Source organism: Morus notabilis, unplaced genomic scaffold, assembly GCF_000414095.1.
Source record: "Morus notabilis unplaced genomic scaffold, ASM41409v2 Scaffold99, whole genome shotgun sequence".
Classification (NCBI taxonomy): domain Eukaryota; kingdom Viridiplantae; phylum Streptophyta; class Magnoliopsida; order Rosales; family Moraceae; genus Morus; species Morus notabilis.
Window position 1 is genome coordinate 2,068,745 of NW_010362482.1, and position 23,485 is coordinate 2,092,229.

General features: G+C 33.8%; 2 protein-coding genes across 3 annotated transcripts; one reads left to right on the forward strand and one right to left on the reverse strand.

Annotated features, from left to right (window-relative positions):
- Positions 1 to 3,963: 3,963 nt before the first annotated feature.
- LOC21410437 (DEAD-box ATP-dependent RNA helicase 22) lies at positions 3,964 to 8,382 on the forward strand. 2 transcript variants are annotated; one of them, XM_024168161.1, is made up of 8 exons: positions 3,964 to 4,453; positions 4,686 to 4,973; positions 5,069 to 5,182; positions 5,304 to 5,743; positions 6,420 to 6,735; positions 6,943 to 7,095; positions 7,568 to 7,619; positions 7,817 to 8,382. In XM_024168161.1, the coding sequence occupies exons 1-8, from the start codon at positions 4,100 to 4,102 to the stop codon at positions 7,873 to 7,875; spliced, it is 1,776 nt and encodes a 591-aa protein (XP_024023929.1). In that variant the 5' UTR covers positions 3,964 to 4,099; the 3' UTR covers positions 7,876 to 8,382. The 2 variants fall into 2 exon arrangements, with proteins under 2 accessions (XP_024023929.1, XP_024023930.1); XM_024168162.1 differs by having other exon boundaries at positions 7,820 to 8,382.
- Positions 8,383 to 11,847: 3,465 nt separating this feature from the next.
- Positions 11,848 to 13,919, reverse strand: LOC21410438 (UDP-glycosyltransferase 74B1). Its single transcript, XM_024168252.1, is given in 3 exon segments — positions 11,848 to 12,191; positions 12,194 to 12,761; positions 13,234 to 13,919. Coding segments are annotated over 3 exon segments (1,392 nt in total). The 5' UTR covers positions 13,882 to 13,919; the 3' UTR covers positions 11,848 to 12,015.
- Positions 13,920 to 23,485: the final 9,566 nt, after the last annotated feature.

Sequence of the window (23,485 nt, forward strand, 5' to 3'; positions counted from 1 at the left end):
GAGCTTTGTTTAATATTCAATTTTCTGTCGTCTTGCTGTCAGTCTCATATTTTCTCTTTAGAACTTGTGAGAATGTTTTGCAAGATAGGCTAGAGTTTTCTTGGTGAGGTTAGAGATGAACTTCTGTTGAGTGACCCAATTCGGGGTTTTGATTCCTTGTGCTGTAAAGTTCAACATCTGAATGAATTAAATCTCATCTATTTTTCTATTACTTTTCAAAATATTGTGTGCCAATTTTTATATAAGTTCAGTCACGCTTTTCTTATGTAATTCTGTCATGCAATGTTTTGTTATTCAAATTATTTTGCAAATTGTCTTTTACTGCAATATTGTCATATTGATATATTGTCGATTTTAGATAACTTGTAATAATAATATTTCTGGAGTCAACATAGAGATTTAATCTATTCAGTTCTTTTATTTTGTGAATCAAAACTGAAATTGGTGAACGAAGCATTAGGGATTCTCGACACCTTACCGTTTTCTTCAACACAAATCTTTTCTCCTTTTTATTTTATTTGCAACAAAAATCTCAAAAACTCTCATTTTTCCTTAATTCAATTTTCTCTAACGCTCTTATTCTATTAGTCTTTCTTGTTATTTTGTTATCTCTCTGTGGATACGACCGCCCTTCTGTGCTACAATTGACCGCTTGTGAATATCACTTTTGAACGTTAATCACATACCATGCTCTTAAATTGCAAACTCTTATTATTTTGAAAACTGTAACAAAACCCTATAGCCTACTGTTTGCAATTAGCTAGATTCCAAGCATATTGTAAAACGTCCAATTGTGTGTGAAACTAATGGTACTAGAAAACACCAAAATACTAAACTTGCAGCCATTCATTCTTGTTGTTTATTTTCAATTTGTGGTAACAAGAAAATTCTGCAAAATGTTAAAAGTTTCTTTTAAGAAAACACTGGGTATGTTTGAGAGAAGCCTTAATTCAGTGAACTTGTGATGTTGGAAGGAGAAATAGGTTAGTTAATGTTATTAAGAGTACTTTCGGTTATCGCTTGTGTAATAATATCAAAGTAACAAATTAAAATAAAATGATTGATCATGTGAAAAGAAAATTGAACTAATCAATAATTAATAATCTTATTAAAGGTAATTTTGGAATAATAAGAGTGTTTGAAAAGAAATTTAATAATTTCAAAATAATATGGGCCGGGTGTATTTAGAAGGAGACATAAAGAGTAAAATAAGGTGTGTGAATAGAACCACGAGACTTAAAATGAGAAAAATGATTATAAAAATGATAGAATCTCAAAACTCAAATAGAGGATCAACCACAGAAAATGTGGAAAACAAAGGTAGAAATGTAAAAAAACTCCACCATATGGAATTGGGTTTTAACTCAAATGGTTAATCTAGTGAATGGAATAGCTCACTCTCTTATAAACTCATCCTAGCTCTCAGCCCTCATTTGTTGTCAATGTGTGACTTTGTTCACACCTCTAACAATTCCCCCTTCGAACAAAATACTACAGTCTCCCTTTGAACGATAATTCATTCCATCCATTAAATTCTTCATCGTACTTCCATTGTGTTACATGGAGATCCCATCACCCTGCACTCTCCATTGCATATCTCCGCGTTTCATGGTCTGTACAAAAACCTTTACGTCTCCACTGTGTCTTTTGGCCCGCGTTACTGTGGATGGAAGGTCCACCTTGAGCTTTCATAGAATTTTTTTACCATGGCAATCAGGGGCCCACACCTTCATCATGCGCATCAAAGATACATCTCGGGCATACACTTTGCAATATTTGTGTCTCAGCTCTGATACCAATTATTAAAACCATTGACTTCACCATAAAAAATTAAGGTCTCAGCTCTGATACCAATTATTAAAACCATTGACTTCACCATAAAAAATTAAGATTCCAACTCAAAAGATTAACCTACTAAGTAGAGTAGCTAACTCCCTTATAAACACATCCTAACTCCCATTTATTACTGAGGTAGGATTTTGTTTGTACTAACATTATGTACCCTAGATTTAACAGTATTTGATAATTTAAAATTCAAACATTTAATTTTGATAATATGACTAAATTTAACAATTTATTGTGATTATAGTCAAATAGCTAAGTAACGTCAATAAATAAACGAAATGTCCACAATATTTACACAAAACTTACCAAAAACATTTCGTTAATCAACAAACTAAACCTAGCTTTTTAAATTAGCATTTGAGACTTTAAGTGGCGTAATTAATATTGATTATTGATCAGACAACAATTATAAAAAGATTGTTAAAATTTAAAGCTTTCATACTAAAATTAAAAGTTTAACAAAAAAAATCAAGATGTGTGAGTGTAATTTTTTTGGTCAAATTTAAGAATGCATTTTTTCATTTTTTGTAAAAAGAAAAAAGTTATAATAACACTTTCTGTGAAGTTCATTCACCTACTGCTCCTGCCTGACAAGCTTCGCAGTAGGTACCTTGGTGCGTTTGAAATAAGAATTTATGTCATAGTTCGGATTATGGTTTGTAGCTCGTTATAGTATTTTCTCTTACAAAATAACACACGTAAATCAAGAATAATTTTAAATTATGATTCTGAATTTATAAACCAAACGTTGACGCTTCTGTTTGTGCTGGATTGGACGGTGTCGGGACAGGTGTTGTGATACGAGACAATGGGGGCTCTGTTGTAGTAGCTATGGCAAAATAGATGGTTGGCTCTTTCTCCCCCTTTTTAACAGAAGGTCTTACTGGTAGGGAGGGCCTTCAGTTTGCTGCAGATTGTGGTCTCAGAGTTCAGTTTATGGAGAGTGATGCTCTTTTAGTCATCCGTGGTATTAATTCTCCCGCTAATTTGGCTCCTGCGGGTCCTTTAATTTCGGATATAAAAAAAAAAACCCTACATTACCGGACCTTGTGTGGTTAGCTCTTCGGATTGTGTGATTTCATTTAAATTGTGATTTAAACCGGTGTTTAGATATGCAAATAAATTGTAATTTGAATTGGAAATAAAATTTAAATTGTGTTTGGATAAAATGTTGAAAACCGTCCTTAAAATTTTGTAACAAATCTTATAAAATCTCATTGTAAATGACATTAAAAGATATGTAATATGAATGGAGATTTATTTTTCTCTTTATTATGAACATATTAAAAAAGAAAATCATCTCAATTGGAATTGAAATGGAGAAGTTATGATATTTTTAAGCAATTTTGATTGTGTCAATTTAGGGAGAGATAAATTCTAAAATCAGAGTTTGAACTATTGTAAATAGTTTAAATTCTCAACCAAACATCAATTTAAATCTTAAACTAAGGTTTGAAGTGAATTCTATGGTTTGAATGGTTTAAACAAACAAGATAATAATTTGTTTAAAAGAATTATTTTAAAAATAATAAAATGATGACTTCGTTCATTTCGCTCGTTCCACTTAAGAGCTTAGAGCAATTCTAACCGTGTTAGTTATTTTATATTTTTAATCAAATAGTCAATAATTTTACCTTTTTAAGTTTTTCTCCACTCCAACTATTAATTAAATAGTTAATTATTTTAGCTAAAGTATTTTCTACTAACTAAACATAGCTAGTAAGAAACGTGTAATTATTTGTTTTTATTATTATTCTATTCATTATTTTATCATAAAGTAAAAGTTAAAAGAAGTATTTATATTTTAAATTTAGAAAACTATTAAAATAATTTATGTTGAACTAAAATAGAAACTATGATTAGAGTGACTCATTAGGTTGTTAATTAAAATAGTTTTGTAGCTATTTTAGATAGAATTTAGTTAAAATTTATAGAGTTTCTTTAAAAATGCTCTTAAAAAGTAAATTTATATAAGAAAAAATATTTAAAAAGTGAATTTATATAAGAAAAATTATTATAAATAAAAAAATTAAATTTTAATTTTTTTTTTAACCGTAACAAAACGAACGGGTCAAATTATCCTTCGTGAGCCTGGTGTAACCCTATCATCACCCCCACCATAAACCCTGTGCATCTTCACCCTTCCAAAAGCTCGAGGGTTCATCAGTTGATGGGTTAAACTTAAACCCCTTAAACCCCATTATCCACCTCCAAAAATTCGAAACTCAGCCTCCGACACAAGCAACCCGGCACAATGATCCTTTATCGCCCCAGCGCAGTTCTCCATATCTACAAGCTATCACCTTCATCGTTTCCGCCCAAATTCCTCTCCCAATTCAAACACTCCTACTCATTTCTTTCCCATTCTCCTTCACCTTCTTCTTCTTCTTTGTCGTCGTCGATTCCAATCCGCTGGTTTTTGCTATCCAAACCTTGCAGCCGACAATTCAGACCATTTAGTTTGGCGGTTGCCACCGCCGTCAAGAACGGAACCGGAGGCGACACGTTCTTCACCGAGGAAAGCGTTTCGTGGACATCCCTAGGCGTTTCGGATAAGCTTTCTCGAGCTCTCTTCAATGCCGGTTTTGGCCAGCCGTCTCTGGTTCAGGTATTCTTAGTTTAACTAGCAAAATCCTGTTTTTTCATTTCTCTGAATTTATGCCCACCACCTGTTTGATTGCTGAGAAGCTTCTGTTTAAATAATGTTCTTGTTTTTTTGGTTTACGAAAGTGAAAAATTGAAAAAGTTTATCAAGTGTAACCAAGAAAAGTTTTTGAATTTTAGCAAAGCCAAGTGTTGTTATAATTGGAATAATGAATTTTCTTTTGGTTGATAATTAGGCGTCGTGTATACCATCTATATTTTCCGGAAAGGATGCGGTTGTTGCTGCTGAAACCGGAAGTGGTAAAACACATGGCTATCTTGTCCCTCTAATTGATAGGCTGTGCAATGCACAAGATGATTCGGATAATGTTGCTTCTGATCAAGGAGTGTCCGCGCCCCGTAAGCTCTGTCTTGTTCTATGTCCAAATGTGACATTGTGTGAGCAAGTTGTGCGCATGGCCAATGTCCTTTGCGGTGATGATGGTCAACCGCTTCTCACAGCGGCAGCTGTCTGTGGACGACAGGTAATTTTGTATTGAGTTTCTTGATTCTGCTACAATTTTTAAATACTACGATAAGGTTCTCATTCTCAGAAAACGGTTTTCTGCTTTGACTGCAGGGGTGGCCGGTCAACAAGCCCGATATAATAGTGACAACACCTGCTGCACTGCTAAATAATATTGAGCCAAATAAACGTCGTCGCCTGGTGTTTTTGCGTGGTGTGAAATTTGTGGTAAGTTTTGGTCCCATTTGGTTTAATGATTGTTTTGGCTTTATTCACATTGACAATTCTGTTATATTCGTTGCAGAACTGTGTAGCATATAAGTTTACGTACTACAAATTGTAATTTCAGGTGTTTGATGAAGCTGACATGCTTCTCTGCGGGGGCTTCCAAAATAAAGTCATTCGTCTAATACACATGCTACGCTATGATGAGAAACAATTGTCTTGGTCAAAAGAATCTGTACCTGAGTTGCAAACACAAGTGGAACTTGAAGCTTCATCAGAGTTCAGTTTAGAGGATGATGAAGACTCAAAAGATGAAATCATCTCAGATGGGGAGGAAAGTTTTGAGAGTGTTGTTGATGACGTATGGGAGGATATTGAAACTGGACCTGCCAAAAGAACAGACTGGAGGAGAGCAAGGAAGGATTATGAACGTAGTAAACAGTACATTTTCGTTGCAGCCACTCTTCCTCTCAATGGAAAGAAAACTGCCGGTGGAGTATTGAAAAACATGTTTCCAAATGCCAATTGGGTTAGTGGGAACTACCTGCATCGTCACAACCCCAGGTTTATACACTTTTGCTTGCTGATTGTTAACCAATAGTAGTGTTAGCTTTCCTCTTGCTGGTCAGCTGCCATCCTATTTTGTCAGTTGTCACAATTTCACACGATCACGTGCATGATCTAAAAACATTTTTGTAGCAAACCAAGTGTTTCACTGGGAGAGTGTATGGTTTATGGTACTTCATGGACATAATTGGTGGGTGAGCATAAAAATAATGAACGACAGTTGGTTGTATGCTTCTTAGTGTTTACAGCGGGTACTCATTGGTGCACTTTATTTATTTATTTTGAAGGACTTTAAATCCTAGTTTAATCTCTTAGCAAAAGAAGAAAAAAGGGAGGAAGAAAGAAAGAAAGAAAAATCTAGTTTAATCACAAACAGATGGTGAAATAGTTTTCCTTAAAAAGCTTAATCAAAGTATCAAGAAAAGTAGTTAGAAATTCAAATCCTTGCGGCATTAGTAATCTTTGTGAGTACATACATGATATAACATAGTTATAAATTTTTGACAAATTGGAGCTTTGTGATTAAACTCCTCCTACTTCTGCTATTTAGAATGATATCATTTAATCTAAAGCAGACATTAATCCGTTACTTTGTTTTTTGCCCCGTTGGTGTTGTTACTTTTAAGTCTTTAACTTTTATGTGCGGTAAGTTGTTGACACTTTTCTACTTCAGACTAAAGCAGAGATGGGTAGAAGTTTCAGTTGATACTCAAGTGGATGAACTAATTAAAGCTGTAAATGGAGGTTCTAGATCTAATTCAGTGGATTTAGGCCGAACAATTGTGTTTGCAAACACTGTTGAGGCTGTTGAAGCTGTGGCAAAGATACTGTTGAGAGCTGGAATTGAATGTTACCGCTACCATAAAGATTTTTCCTTGGAGGAACGCGCAAAGACATTAGATGATTTCCAAGAAAAAGGTGGTGTTCTTGTGTGTACTGATGCTGCTGCCCGTGGTGTTGACATTCCTAATATCTTGCATGTTATTCAGGTCAGTCTAATTTGTGTCAAATAGTTATATTCTTGCTTAAATATTTAGTCATTGGAGAGCTAAACTGGATAGGAGTACCATATAATAACAACTGAAAAGCAAAATACTTGTATGTTGATGTCAGAGTAGGAAAACACTTATTCAACTCTTTTTTGAGAGGATTTATGAATCTATGAGCTAAACTCTTGGAGTGATTTATTTATCCAGGCAGATTTTGCTACTTCTGCGGTAGACTTTTTGCACAGGGTTGGTCGCACAGCTAGAGCCGGTCAATATGGACTCGTCACTAGCTTCTATACCGAGTCTAATCGGGATCTGGTTGCTGCTGTCCGTCAAGCAGGGGAGCTTGGTCAGTCTGTGGTAATTCTCACAGCTCATAAATCTAATATGCATACACTTTTTTTTGCCCTCCCTCAAACAGAAGGTAGAACCATTATTGGTTATGCTTCTTTCTCCTAATCTTATCATTGGTTAATTTTACCCTTAAAATCTCAGCGTTTTTTTATTTTCTTCATCCACGTAACTTTAGCGCGGGTTACAACTCAAACGAAGATTGATCATTCAGGTTTCTATTTTGGTTTTCTGGTGACACTACTTTGGTATGCAACAATATGAAGGGAGAAACTAACTTGTATCCGAAAGAGAATCTATATCTATGTGCCATGTGGTACACAAATGAGCAGTGGTCCAACTAATACAAACCAAAAGCTTTTCTATTAAACAAATTAGTAAAATAAAAAAGCTGTAGGGCGGACCATGTGTCTTTGGATTGAAGATTCTTATTTTCTCCTCATTAACGACTATTTTTTTATTTTTTATTTTTGGCGAACAGGAGACGGCATTTAGCAGGAAAAGAGGCTTCCGAAATAGACTTAAGAAGAGAGGTAAAGCTCAACTCTTTGAATTCCTAATATCTTGGACTAAAATTTCCATGTGGGTGGACGGTGTCACTGGAAAATTTTCTTATCAACTATAAGTTGCATCAACCTACTAAATGGAATATTTTCCTATCCACTTGAATTTTGTATGATGATCTATTATAAGTTGCCACTGACGTTTAACTGAACGTTTTGAATTTTAGCAGGCTCCAGAAAGGCTGCAGATACATCAACTGTTGAAGAAAGTGTTCTTTCATATTAATTAAGCTGCGAGTAACTTCACCTGCAAAGAAGCATCTAGAGATTTTAAAATCTTGATCACATCTATCATAATCTGTTCACACGGCCCCGATTACGAGTCACTCTCTCTTCACACATCGTCTTTGATCTGCGCCGGGTTCGCGTATCTCATAGCTACACATCTAGAGACTGATTTTGACCCACACATTCATCGTGGCTACACCTTCTCCGCAATAGACAGGCAAAATTTTCGACGTATAGGCTATACATGATTTAATTTCTAAAATTGTGGTAATAACAATTTTAGGTGGTGCAACTTATGCATTATTGTATTTCTTTGGTGGGGTTCGAGTTAGACGTCAATGGCACTTTTTAGCAAACAAACGGGTAAACATGCCCATACATTTCATTCGCTTCACGGCCTATGTTTAAGATCTCCATGATATTTAGAAGTGTTCCATAACAACTAGGGTCCCTTATTACTGTTTGTAATGTTGTTTTCATGGTATAAAAAGGTCGATTTACTATTTGTCCAGCCCAAGTTCAGTTTGTGGAATTATTTATTTCGGGAGAAAATTGTTAGATTTACCCATTTACTTTTTACTCTTGATTAATACTGTTTAACTAATATATTATCAATTTGGTTCATAAATTTGAATATAAAGGTTTAAACATAAATTTAAATTTTATGAGAGAAAATAATATAGTAAAAAGATTTGAACAATAATTTAAACTTATGAAACAAATGAATGGATAATTATTTAACTAAAAAAAATATTAATTAATAGTAAAAGTAGAAATGCAACCGCGTTTGTCTCTTTTTCTCTCGTTTCTTTTGATCTTTTCTCTACCAGGGGTTCAGAAGTTGCAGTCCATCTACGAAACTTATTTATTCCTAATACCTAAGTGAGAAATTGTTTTTTGTTTTTTGTTTTTTTTGGGTGGGTGTTTCGTTGCCCACCTTTTGTCACCCCACTTTATTTTTATCTTGTTTTTAAGTTTTTCTTTTTCTTTTCTTCTTTTTCCTCCCTTATCTTTTTTATGGTATTTTTTAACCTTTAATTTTTATATATTTTCAAGTATATCTCATTGGTGGGCAACAAAACACCCATAAATATATATATTATTTTTTCTTAATTATTTTGTTAAAATAATTTATTCTTAAATGTGTTATTCACATAAACATCTTTTGTTTGTGCCCTCATAAATTTGAGTTTTAATTGTGAAACATTACAAGTTTTTTTCTTAAATTTTGTTTGTCTTTTTTACTCCTGTCTTTTGTTTCAAATTTTTGTCTTTATTTCTTTTATTTTTTTTCTCGATAATTTATACTACCGTTATTTTACCGTGTGCGTTTTTTCACTAGTACTCTAGAAAATAAATAGAGAGAATCTCTACAAAATTCTGTTCTCTCGGTTGTTATCCACCTCAGGTTAAGGCTCGTACCACGCACAAATATGCTCCACAAACTTGATACCGGCCCCACTACGGCACTACCGCAGCTGGATTCTCACAGTTGCTAATGGTTCGGCTGTCAGCTTCGGCATTCTGTGGGCAATCCTAACATTGCATGTTTTGCTAATAATATGAATACTAGAAAATTTGTTGAGGGTTTCGGTTTCGACCATCTCTTTTAAAAAAATATCAGCACGTTTTTTTTTTTTTTTTTAGGAAAATGGCCGGTGAGCATTAAATGACATCGGCCACTCAGTCAATTAGTGATTGATTAATAATTTATGTTGGTTAAACTCTTATTGATATTGATTAATTTGTGATGGTTTCTTTTTTATTGGCTTTTTTTTTTTTATAAAAAAGAAGAAAAATTATTTTTTTAGTTTAACAAAACTTGAAATATTTTCAAAAAACTTGCTGAAGACATATTCAACAAGGACCTAAGGTACATCGGTTTATTGCTGTAGAAAAGGCCTATTGCTGATCACCCAATTTTGCTTTTTGGATGTCAGATTCAGCATTTTGTGGGCAATCCTAGCATTGCATGTTATGCTATAATGTTTCGTGAATACCAAGGAAAATTTGGTGAGGGAGTCGGTTTCAACCATCTCTTTTGAAAAAAATATTAGAACTTTTTTTTTTTTTTTAAAGGAAAACGAGACGTTTAGTTCATGGATTCAGAACCGTAATTCAAAATCATTCTCGTTTTACGTGTGTTTGTTGTGAGAGAAAATACTGTAGCGAACCATGAAACATGATTCGAATTATGACACGAATCCCCCTTCCAAACGTTAATGATCAATGCGTCAGTCATTTTGTCAATTAGTGATCAATAATTTATATTGGTTGAATTGTTATTGATATTGATTAGTTCGTGATCGATTAAAAACTCAGTGGTTTTTTACTTATTGACCTTATTTTTTTAAAGGATTAATTTTAAAAATTTCTCCTGATCTATGACCTTTTTAACTCGTTACCCTCTAAATTTTAAAAAGTATCACCCGTTCTCTTTGAATTTTAGTCCGTAAACAAGTTTCATCCTTATGTTACAATGAGTGACGGAAAGCGCAATTATGCTTATACACTCCTCATCAGATAATTCTCCATTTTTGAAATTATATATAATTATTTTCTCTTTTCATTTTTGACATTTTCCCAAACAGAAGTTTTCGACATTTGCGACATTATCAGAAATTTCTCTCTTGTTTACACTCTTGCTGGAGGTGAGAGAAAATTATATATATATATATATATATATTTGGTTTTGTTTTGGGTTTAAGATAGAGTAAGTGAGAGAGTTTGGAAATACTGGATTGCATAGACTGTGCTGCTGATGCATCAGTTGTGAGTGTGGTGAACGAGAGAATTGAAGCAGCCACAGGGATTTTTCATCTTCCAAGGCCTTGGGTCATGATCAGTGTTAATGATGATGAAGATCTTCATTTTCACAAGGCTGGTATGTCTTGAGATTCACAACAACAAAAAAGTCATTTGCAGCGACGCCATGTCATTGCAAATATTTTATTTTCGACGACATGTCATCGCAACTTAATTGTCGCAAAAAATCTGACGCAAATAATATATTTACGACGTCAGAGTTTTGAAATGTCGTCGCAAATATATTAGCGATGACAGTCATCGCGAATAAATCGTCACGAATGTTCCATCAAATATTTTGTTATAAGCTTTAGAACAAGCTTGTTTTTTCTTCCAAAACCAACTTAGGATAAGATTGAACAAAAAATGAGTTCTGAGTTTATGATCTGCTTTCTTAACAGAATTTAATCTTGAGGATTGTCCTCTTGACTGCTCAAGGCCTTGTCAAATGGTTTGTCCAGCTAATGCAATATCTTTGGAGGATAGAAATTCAACATCACAAATATCCTATGCTGCCAATACAAACGGTGGATTCAAGGTTTTTTTTTTTTTTTTTCATCTTTTTTTGTTGGAATCATTTATGTTTTTTATATCGGTTTTGATCTTAGTTTTGATCTGTGGGAGATCTTAGTTTTGATCTGTGGGAGATTGGTCTCCGATTGGGGAATTCGAATAGCTGAGTTAAAATGGGTTTTTTTTTTTTTAACGCATTTGAATTTTTTTAATAATCTAGGATTGTTGCAGGTTAATTTACAATAATACTCTCTTTAAATGGGTCATGTACCTAACAAATGGCGATTTCCGTCATTTATTGTAACATAAAGATAAAACTTGTTAACGAAACAATATTTGGGGGGAACGGATGTTATTTTTTAAAATTCAGGGGGCAAAGTGTTATAAGAATTATAGTAATGGGAGAATTTTTGAAATTAATCGTTTTTTTTAAACCAAGATAAATTATTTTTTTAGTTTAAGAAAACTTGAAATATTTTCAAATAACATGCTGTAGAAAAGGGTCATTTTCTGACATATTCAACACAAAGGTCTAAGGTACATCGGTACCACGTCTCACAAATAATAAAGGGTTGAAGAATTTGTTACATTTACTTGAGGTCAAAGGCTGCATCTTTGATAAAGGAAACATAGCATTAAGAATATTCGTCGTACAAACACATGAAAAACAACTCAACTGAGCCGCCATCTTGTGTTATAGGTGGAACAACAATCCACCTCTTCACTAAGGTACATGAAGAACAAACATGATTAAATATACTCAAATCATCAAAAGGGACAAACCACAATCTACTCTATCTCTTTATACCTAAATATCTAGCTAATAATGAGTTCCGTTTTCATTCATGAACTTCTTCCTCTTATCACTCATTAAAACCCACACAAACTCATTGATGTTCTTGTCAGAGCTGCCTCCTTCAGCAATTGCCTTCTTGGCCTTCTCTCTCCACCAAATTGAATTCTTCTTGATCTTTTGGCTTCTCTTTCCAAACATGCTATAAGCTCTTCTTTTCTCACAACCCACTTCTCATCCTCTTTTGGCCTTACCCCAACTTGCCATATCTCGCCAACAAATTTGGCATCAGTCAATTGATCAGCCCACTGTGGAATCCCCACCATTGGAACCCCAAGGCTAAGCCCTTCAAGCGTAGAATTCCACCCACAATGAGTCACAAAGCAGCCAATGGCTTCATGTGCTAGCATTTCTAGTTGGTTGCACCATGGGACAATTAGACCCTTTTCTTTCACCGATTCAAGGAACCCATTGGGGAGTTTGTGGCGTTCGTGTTCTTTTACCACCCAAAGGAAATGCTTGCCACTTTCCTTTAGGCCCCATGCAATTTCTACAATTTGCTTTTCGGTCAAAGAGACCATGCTTCCAAACGAAACATATATTACTGATTTTGGAAGTTTCGTTTCTAGCCATTTTATGCATTCTTCACCCTGTGGCTTCCATAGACTTGCTCCGTACCCTTTGTCTCCTTCGATCCGGCCGTCCAAGTACGCCGACGGGACCATCGGACCGATAAATTTCGCCGGCCAGTGCTTCGATAGTCCTTCGGCCACCTTCAAGTATTGGAAACATGTGTATCACAACTTTATCAAAAAGAAAAAAAAATTGCAAAACAAGAGAAACACACTAATATATATATATATATATATATATATATTCTTATTTGATCTAATGTCTTAAGACATAAAGGAAATACCCCTCAAAGAAAAAAATAAAGGAAATAAAAGTTGAAAAATATTACTGTGATATTTCGCTATAACTTTTCAATCCATTAAAAATTAACAATAATTGAAGAACATAAATGTCACTTTCCAAGAGTAGTACTTATTACTGAATTTTAACTAGTTAATTAACTATAGGTGAAACACAATCAACATACAAATGTCCTTTTCAAAAATCAGGATTAACCATTACTGAAGATGACTAAAAGTAGAAAATGTGAATATACATATAAATGGTTAAAATAAGATTTAGTGATAATTGGAGATCTAGATATTATTATATAAAGTAAAATTCCTATCATACCCCGGGTTCCAATTCTTCAAAAGTGTTGCCAAACACCCAGTCAGCCTCTTCCAAGTTAGAGAACTGGCTCAGCTTCATGGCTAAGTAAACCGGGTAACTCTCCGGCAGCCTTAGAAAGCTCGGGAGGTCACGGAAATTGAGCGGCGGCACGCCGGGGATCGATGAGAGCGGCATGTTCTCCTCCTCGAGCGGCAGCGAAAGCGTGCCGTTGTGTATGCGGCAGAATATGCTGCTGACGGTGGCCGAGTTGGTGAAGAAGGCAGCGCCATAAATCCCATGTTGCCTGGCGACGTCCAGAGCCCAAGGAAGGAACGAGTCATAAACTATGCAGTTCACAGGAGAGTCTGAGTTTTGGAACTTGAGTATGACTTGAGACAAAGTCGCTGAGCCATTGGCCTTAAATGACTTGAGAAACACTTCCTCCGACTTGGCCTCGGAGAAGCCTCCCTCGTCGAAGCCGTCGGAGATCGCCTCCACGCCGACATTGGCCGCGCATATCGACCCGACGGTGTAGCGGGTGGTGGCTATTGTGGCCTTGACACCTTTGGAGGCCAAGCGCTTGGCGAATTGGAGGAGAGGGTTGATATGGCCTTGGCATGGATATGGTACCACTACAATGTGGCCTTTGTAGTACTTGTTTTGCTCCATATTTTTCTCTCTAGTAGTATTAGTATAGGTATACTTGGTTTCTTTCTGTGCTTGTTTGTTTTGTCCCAAAACACAACTTGTTAGCCACTATTTATAGAGCAAGAAGTGTTTGGTTTAAGTTTTGCGGATTGCATAAATCAACGGGAGCTATGATCATGACCACAAAAAAAGTTTTAGTACGTAATTTTGTGGTATGATTTTGTATTATTATACGGATCTTCATGATGTAATTTGCATATCTTTACATGATCTCACATGTATGACGTTTGGAAACATACGTTATCATATACGTGTTTTCTCACCTAAGCAAAATTACGCGCCGAAACTTTTCATTGAAAAAATCCAAATACGTGTAAAAGTTTATCAAAACAAGAAGTAACAAAAGATTTCTATGTGTATATATGGTGCGGTATTTCTCTTGTTGGCAGGCGACTCAGAATTCCAGTATTGTTGCTATAGTGGATTAATTGTCTAGAAGAAAATAAAAGATATTTTAGTCTTTGGAATTATATTTTTTGAAAGAGCTAAATTTTATCAATAATGCATTAAAAATAATAGAAAGAAATTTTTTTTTCGTCTAATTGAAACTCTGAGCTCGTTTGTTTCATGTGTTTAAACTCATAATTTTAATTTTACTACAGTGTTTTTCTCTCATAAAAAATTTAAATTTCAAATGTTAAAATAAAAAATCACTGGTTTAAATGTATGAATTAAACGGGTCTTCTATGACTTTACGGACAGACCCGTGTCAAACAAGCTCCTTTTTTCTTTTTCTTTTCTTTTTCTGAAAATTGGATGACTTTTATTGATGAAGAGCAAAGCAATCCGAACTTACAAACTTGCCAACATATTGTGACATAAATCACACCACACAAAATCACAGGTCTGAAAAATAGCAAAATTTGCCAAACAGTGGGCTATGCTATTCCCAATCCAGGAGACATTGTTGACATCGTCACAATGCGCATATGAAATAAGCTCTTTGATATCCTCAGTGATCGGGGATTCTATGGCTCGCGAAGCCGGGGATTGAATAGCACGAAATATATTAGTTGCATCCAACTCGAGAACCCACCTGTCATAGCCGTAATTCTTGGCTATATTCGTACCTCTCTGATAAAATATAGCAGATGACAAATTTTATCATTTAATAATAATTAGTTGATATGTAATGCATTAGCACTACAATTAAAAAAAAAAAAAAAAAAAAAAAAAAAAAAAAAAAAAAAATTTTTTAAAAAAAAAAAAAAAAAAAAAAAAAAAAAAAAAAAACCATCTTTAATGTAACATTAAATTATTGTTCCAATATTAAATTTTAACATTTGAGTATTGTCATATGCTATTTTACTTTTAATTTTAAAATAATTTAAAAGATAAATATATGATTAAATGAAAAAAATAAACATATTAATTAATAACAGTTAAATGACAAAATTGTCATGTGCTATATTTAGTTGTAAATTTATCACAAAATATAGTATATAATCAATTTGACACAATAGTATTACATTCGAGAGTGTTTTTTATACTCAAATTAATCCCGATATATTTTGATGAAAAATGTACCATGAAATATAATATATGACAAATCCCAATATATCACTTTCCTCCAACATTTTCGGGCAATCTTACAGCCTAGCATATTGGCAAATCAATATCAATTATTGCTCTGGGTAAAAAGAGATTCCGACTTTTGTGCCTTGGATTTGTGAAGTTTTGTGCAAAATCCAACCATATGTGAAATAAACAATGGCTGCTTCGGCTCAATCATAATAAATTAGTTGAAAGCACAGGTTTAGCAGAAAGAAAAATGCACGAGGAGATAAAAACATAAATTAAATAAATCCATCTTTACCTCTAAAATTAGGACATGCACTACGTGGTGGAACTGGATGGGCAAGATGACGATAATGACATTGACAAACTTGAGAAAAATAAGAGTAATTGGTTAAATGGCTGCCGTTCTTCTTAAACATGATTGGAGAGTGAGAAAACAAAAACTTTTTCGCCAAAAATGCAATTTTTGTATCATACGTTGTCCCTTAAATATATCGCATAGTTATAATGTTATCTAACTTTTAATTTTAGCAAATTTGCTCAACTTCAAAATGTTTAGCAGATCACCATCAATTAATAACGGTGTTAACTGTTTTATGGGTTTTATGGAAATTGATATGTGATTTGTACACGGATCTTAATTGTTAATTGAGGTTAGGATCTTTGATAAGTTTTATCAAAATAGAAAATTTGAGTTAATTTTCTTGTAAATAAAATTTTGGATTAACTTTGATTAAAAAAAAAAAGAAATACCTTAAATGTTCTTAATTAACGATCCATGTGTAAATCATATGTCACTTTCCATTAAAAAATCAACAGTGATTTCACTTGGGCTGGTTTGCTACAAATTTATAAGTTTAAGGGTTAAATTTCTAAAATTTAAAAGTTCGAGTAGCACATCGCAACTGTATAACATGTTCGGGGAACTTTTTTTTTTTTTTTTTTCTCAGAAAATGATAGTAGGATCAAGGTGGCAACTCAATTTTTTGCTACACACTATTCGGCTAGACATTGAAGGGAAAAATTAAACTCAAATTTTAGACTATACTTTTTATAAATATGAGATGACATTAAGGTCAAGCACCTACGACGTCACCTTTGGCCACCTCAATTTATAATTGTTTAAAGAGGCTTTAGTATTGTTAAAGCACCACATTCCTCAGCTGCATAATTAGTCAAGTTACCGTTCTTTTGGATATGTTTGAAGTTGTTTTTGTTTTTATTTTTCACGTTTTTTGAGAAAAAAAAAATGAAAATATGAGATAAACGGCATTTGTCACAATTAAAGATAAAAAATGGAAATGAAAATGATTTTTTGATTTAGTGTAAAATGGAAGAGAAATGAAAAACGACTTTTAGTCATTTTTCATTTTTTGTTTCCGTTTTCTCCTCTCTCGAATAGAGAGACATTAATGAATTTTTATATACTGAAAATAATCTCTTGATAAAACTACTAAATGCATTTTTAAATATGATTTCTGTTTGAGATTGAAAACGTTTTCATTTCTATTTTTATATAAAAAATAAAATTATTTTAGAACGAGTTTCAAACGCACCGTTTCTTTTCATCTCAAATAGATACTTAGAAAGGTTTCATACATACTTTCAAAAGAAAAGAAAAATGGTAGGTTTCATACATGAGAGGATAAGGGAAATGAAGACTTTAGTACTGTGCATGAGTGGTAACAATTAATATTTTAAAAAATATTTATTCGTGCCAAAAGGTCTACAACAAAAGGACACTCGGACGCATATTTATCTGTAATCTATAAAAAGTAAAGAATTAGGTAAACTAAACTTGAGAAGAAAAAAAAAAAAAAAAAACGAAACAAATGATCACCATGTGCATAAATATAAAGGAAAGTCTTTTGCTAGCTGTTAATTTGTAATTAAACAACCTAAGCAGAAAAGTTCGTAATTATCAGCATCTGCTTTCAATTGTATGACCTATCCTCAAAAGTAATGATTAAATTAGGTGTATAACACTGAGAAGAATATTTTGGAAAACAGTATTAGGTTTGTTTTGAATTTTAAATGCATTGTATACCCCACACACAGAGACAATCACCAACTATTGAGAATTCACGTACATAAATGAATGTTGGAGTAAAATTTCAAAGGCATATTAAAATCAAACAAACTAACTAAAGCATCAGAATCCTGTGTTAATGCTTTAAGACTTCATATTGAAAATTGTGTTTTTTTTAATCCTTTCTTTTATCACGAGAGGTTTTTATATTATATTAGAAATGAAAGAATTTAATTCTCTCATTCATTTAAAAATTTATTCTCTATTTAATATATACAAAAACTATTCACCTTTTCGCTGTTACAACTGATGTTGGAATTAATATGGTTTATAAATATTGATCATTGAATGTCTTTCATTACTGACCGTTTCTTTTCTTAATGATGTTTGTCGCTTCCTGGACCTTCGAGCTTTATGTCTTTCGCGCGAGTATGTGGTGGTCGTTTGAGCATGTGCTGTGAAGGTTGTCCGAGTACGGAGCACGTGCTCAATAGGTCGAGACTCGAGATTTTGCTGGTACTGATAAATTATGAGGTCGAGATTTTCGCCGCAGGAAGAATAAAATCTCACTATAAAGATCAAAAGGAAACGTATTATTCATTAAAAAAAAAAAATGAAAAGCAAAAAAGAAGAAATGGTCACTGTTAAACTTATATTAAAGTGTCGAAACCAAGTGAATTTGTTATAAGCGTAACTAACAGTTCGTAACAATCACTCAAGAAAAACCATTAGAATTGATCACATAAAATGGTAAGAAGACTGTTAGAGAGATTATAATATGTCTGGATTAAGATCGCAAGTTATTTGAGTATTAAAATATAAAAACTCGTGTTAAAAGGACTTTAAAACGCTGCAACGGAAAAAACTGTTTTGATTCGGCCAAACCGGCTGCAGCCGAAATATTTTAGCTGCAGCCAAAATGTTTGCATGTCTTGAGTTTGTTTGCGGCTGCAGCGAGAAAACATCCGCTGCAGTGGAAATTATGCAGAAAATAATGTTTTCATGAGTTTATGTGATTTAAAACGTTTCGAACCATTACATCCATTAGTGATATGTTTTCATATATATCTGAACACCAATTAGCAATAGATATAACTATTGTAATAGGTGTATTAATCCATGAAAAGATACATTTACATTGAAAAGGTACATTTATGTGAATGGTTATAATGTTTAAGGAGGATGTATTTATTCATGAAATGACACCTCTGTCTTTATTAATTCTCCAGAAAATTTACAGACTTAATTCATGTTCTGGAACTCAATATTATTGTTAGATATTGTGTTCAAAAGTTTGTTGTATCTTGGGGGTAATTTGCCATTAAAACTCATTAGCAAACTTTGAGAAGTGAAGGCAAATAAAACCTTAAAGGAAAGTATTCCTATACGCCTCAAACCCTCTCTTATTTCCGTCTTCTTTTCATCCTCTACTCTCAAATTCTCCAACAATCTTTGAGGTTTTAACTTGCTGTAATGGAGGTTGAAACGAACATGGCGTCTTTCCTCAATCCGAATGTCCAACTTGATAGATTTGACGGTACCAATTTCACCCGCTGGAAAGGAAATTTGTTCTTTCTTTTCACCGTGCTCAAGATTGCCTATGTGTTTGATTCGAAGTTAGAGCCTCTTCTGGAACCGAAGGAGGATGATTCCGAAGACTTGAAGGCTGCAAGGAAGAAGCGTGAAGATGATGAAGTCATGTGCCGTGGTCATATTCTCAACACTCTCTCCGATAGGCTCTACGTTCTCTACAACTCGATGGAGTCTCTGGTGGAGATTTGGAACACTCTCGAATACAAGTACAAAACTGAGAATGAAGGTACGGACAAATTCCTCATCTTGAAATTTCTTGAATTTGTCATGGTTGATACCAAGTCCGCTCTAGATCAAATACATGAATTGCAAGTCATTGTTACTAAGCTTCGTGAATTGAAAGTTAAAATTTCTGAATCATTCCAAGTGGGGGCAATTATTGCTAAATTGCCTTAAAGTTGGAATGATTATAGAAAGAAACTCATTCATAGGAGAGATGACATAACTTTAGAGGAATTATAAAAACACTTAAGGATCGAAGAAGAGACTAAGTCTCGTGATCCCAAGGGCAAGATTATAGATTCCTTTAAGGTTAATGTTGCCGAAGCTAGTAAGTTTTCCAAGAACTTCAAAGTCAATAATGACAAGAAGTTCAAAAAGTCTGGTAATGGCCAAAAGAAATTTTCTAAAAATTATTTCTTTTGTGGAAAGAAAGGCCATTATCAAAATGACTGTAAATACAATAAGAAAAATGAAGAAGTTAACACCAACAAGGCCATAACTATTCCGAAGACATTTGTGCTATGGTCTCAGAAATGCAAATTGGCATGATTACCGAAACTAACATGGCTACAACTAAATCCTCTTAATGGTGGCTTGATTCCGGTGCCACAATCCACATTTGTAATGACAAGAATTTATTCTCATCATACAAAGTGAAAAAGGAAGGACAAATGGTTCTCATGGGGAATAATGATGCATCGATGGTTGCCGGGAGAGGAATGGTGGAGATCAACTTTACTTCCGGAAAGAAGCTTACTTTGAACAATGTTCTTCATGTTCCTGACATTAGGAAAAATCTTATATCCGCTAGTCTAATGTGTAAGAATGGGCTTAAGATTGTACTTGAGGGCAATAATTGTATTGTATCTAAGAATAGGGTCTTTGTGGGAAATAGATATTCTTGTGATGGCATGTACCAACTTAGCATTAATAATAAAGATGATATGAATTCTCTTTATATTGTTGACTCTTTTGATGTTTGGCATGCACGTTTAGCACACTTAAATTTTAGATCTTTAAAATATATGTCTAAACATGGTTTGATTGATTGCAAAGATGTTAAAAATGATAAGTGTAAAATTTGCATACAAGCAAAGATGACTAAGAAACCTTTTCCTAGAGCCGAACGAAATACTCAAATATTGGATATGATTCATACCGATATTTGTGAGTATAATGGTATTTTAACGAGAGGAGAAAAGAGGTACTTTATCACTTTCATTGATGATTGTTCTAGATACACTTATGTGTATTTACTTAGAACAAAAGATGAAGCCTTTGATAAATTTAAAATTTATAAGGCTAAAGTTGAGAACCAAAAAGACAAGAAGATCAAAATGGTTCGAAGTGATAGAGGTGGTGAATATTTCTCAAATGAATTTGATGCTTTCAGTGAAGAGCATGGTATTATTCCAAAGGTCAGCCCCTTTTACTCCTCAACAAAATAGATTAGCTAAAAGAAAGAATAGAATTTTTACCGATATGATTAACTCTATACTTCTTAATGCTAAATTGCCTAATAATTTATGGGGGGAAGCTTTACTTACTGCATGTCATGTTCACAATAGAATTACATCTATAAAAACACATGTATCTCCATATGAAGTATGGAAAGGAAGAAAACCAAACTTGATGTATTTAAGGGTGTGGGGCTGTCTAGCCTTTTATAGAGTGATTGACCCTAAATCATCAAAGTTAGGTGCTAGAGGAATTAAAAGTGTTTTCGTAGGATACGCTGAAAATTCTAAGGCTTATAGATTATTGAATCTAGATTCTAATGTCATTGTGGAATCAAGAGATGTTGAATTTATTGAGAACAAGTTTAGCCTTGATTCTTCCACAAAATTAGAATCTAATGTTAATCAACCATGTGTTAACATTTCCGGTACCTCCACTAATAAAAGGAAAGAGTCTATGACATCTTTCGAACTGAGAAGAAGTCAACGTAAAAGAAAAGAAAATGACTTAGCACCAGATTTTATTTCATCTCAAGCTTTAACCTTTTTGGTTGAAGGAGATAGAAATGGTGTACTTAATAAAATACCATTGTTGCTTAATGTAGAAGAAGATCCAAAGACATTTAGTGAAGCTATATCTTCAAGGGATGCCTCCTTTTTGGAGAGAGGCTGTGAATGATGAGATGGATTCGATTATGTCAAATCGAACTTGGATCTTGGTTGATCTTCCTCCAGGATCAGAACCAATAAGCAACAGATGGGTGTTTAGAAGAAAGTACAATACCGATGGGTCTATACAAACATTCAAAGCTAGATTGGTAGCCAAGGGCTTTAAACAAAAGCGTGGTATATACTTTTTCGATACATATGCTCCGGTAGCTAGATTGACATCCATAAGAGTGCTATTTACAATTGCATCAATATACAATTTGCATGTGCATCAAATGGATGTTAAGACGACTTTTCTAAATGGTGATCTCGATGAGAAAATCTATATGGAACAACCCGAAGGGTTCGTATTACTTGGAAATGAAAAGAAGGTTTGCAAGTTAGTCAAGTCACTTTATAGTTTAAAGCAAGCACCAAAATAATGGCATGAGAAATTTGATAATGTCATTTTATCTCATGGTTTTAAGCATAATAATGCGAATAAGTGCATATACTATAAATTTACAAATAATTTTGGTGTGATTATATGTTTATATGTTGATGACTTGCTTATCTTTGGAACAAACATGCAAGTGGTAAATGATACCAAGAAATATCTAACTTCATAATTTAAGATGAAAGATTTTGGTGAGGTAGATACTATCTTAGGTGTAAAAGTGACGAAGCATAGTAGGGGTTACTCGTTGTGTCAATCTCATTATATTGAAAATGTGCTTCTTAAATTCAATCATTTGAAGTTTAAAGAAGCAAATACCCTATATGATTCTAGTATTAAATTACTAGAGAATGCAGGCCGAGCGGTGGCACAACTTGAATATGCTAGTGCGATTGGTAGCTTAATGTATGCCATGCACTGTACAAGACCCAACATAGCATTTGTGGTATGCAAAATGTCTAGGTTCACGAGTAACCCAGGTATTGAACATTGGAATGCAATTGGTAGAGTACTTGGTTATCTTAAAAGAACCATTAATTTGGGTTTGTCATATAATGACTATTCGGCGGTACTTGAAGGGTACTCGGGTGCAAATTGGATAACAAGTGCAACTGATAACAAATTCACATCTGGTTGGATTTTCACAATTGCGGGAGGAGCCGTCTCATGGGCTTCTAAGAAACAAACGTGCATAACTCATTCTACGATGGAGAGTGAGTTTATAGCACTTGCCGCTGCGGGCAAAGAAGTGGAATGACTAAGAAATCTTTTGTTTGATATTGAGCTGTGGCCACAATCGATGCCATCTATTTCTTTGTACTGTGATAGTGAAGCTGCTTTGTCTAGAGCTTATAACAAAGTTTATAATGGAAAATCTAGACATATTAGCTTGAGACATGAATATGTGAAACAATTAATAACCGATGGTGTTATCAATATTGTTTATGTTAAGACAAATAAGAACCTAGCGGATCCTTTGAAGAAAGGTCTTTCAAGAAACTTAGTTAAAGAAACATCCAGTGGAATGAGACTGAAACCTTTCTTTGAAAGAGTCACCGATGATGGTAACCCAACTATGTAGTAGTTGTACCGCTATTCCATAGTTAAATGGGTAAGAACAAGTCATTGTTATGTGACCGGGTTAGCACCGAAATTTAATTAATCCCTTGCAAGATGTCGGTACAAAATAGCTACGTGGTTGAGGTTGAGCTTATACTCTTAATGGAATTCGGGTCTCATAGTAGCTAGAGATATAATTCGAAACTTCACCTAAGTGAACATAAGGAATGGTGTTGTTCCTAACAAGACCGTGGTTTAGTCTTATAAATATTTATGAATTCAAGATAGAGCACAAGGCCAGAATAGTGCTAAACGATTGGAATAGATTTTAAGTTTGTGATAACACATATGTGATATATTTTCAGTATTTGCTCAAGAGACAAAGTTTAATGCAAAGTACACTGTTGTCTTGTGAATACTTTGAAGTATAGTCACTAATTGAAGGTTAAAATCGAAAGATACCTTCATGTATGTGTGTGTTTATCGTTGTTAATTCTGGAGAAATATTACAATCTAGTGGGGGATTGTTAGAGAGATTGTAATATGTCTTGATTAAGATCACAAGTTGTTTGAGTATTAAAA

Bases quoted from the DNA above. Each gene is read 5' to 3' on its own strand.
- LOC21410437 (XM_024168161.1), top strand. From the start codon at position 4,100: ATGATCCTTTATCGCCCCAGCGCAGTTCTCCATATCTACAAGCTATCA. The intron at 5,744-6,419 runs GTTTATACACTT...TTTCTACTTCAG, and splicing joins CTGCATCGTCACAACCCCAG to ACTAAAGCAGAGATGGGTAG. The intron at 7,096-7,567 runs GTAATTCTCACA...TTTGGCGAACAG, and splicing joins GGGAGCTTGGTCAGTCTGTG to GAGACGGCATTTAGCAGGAA.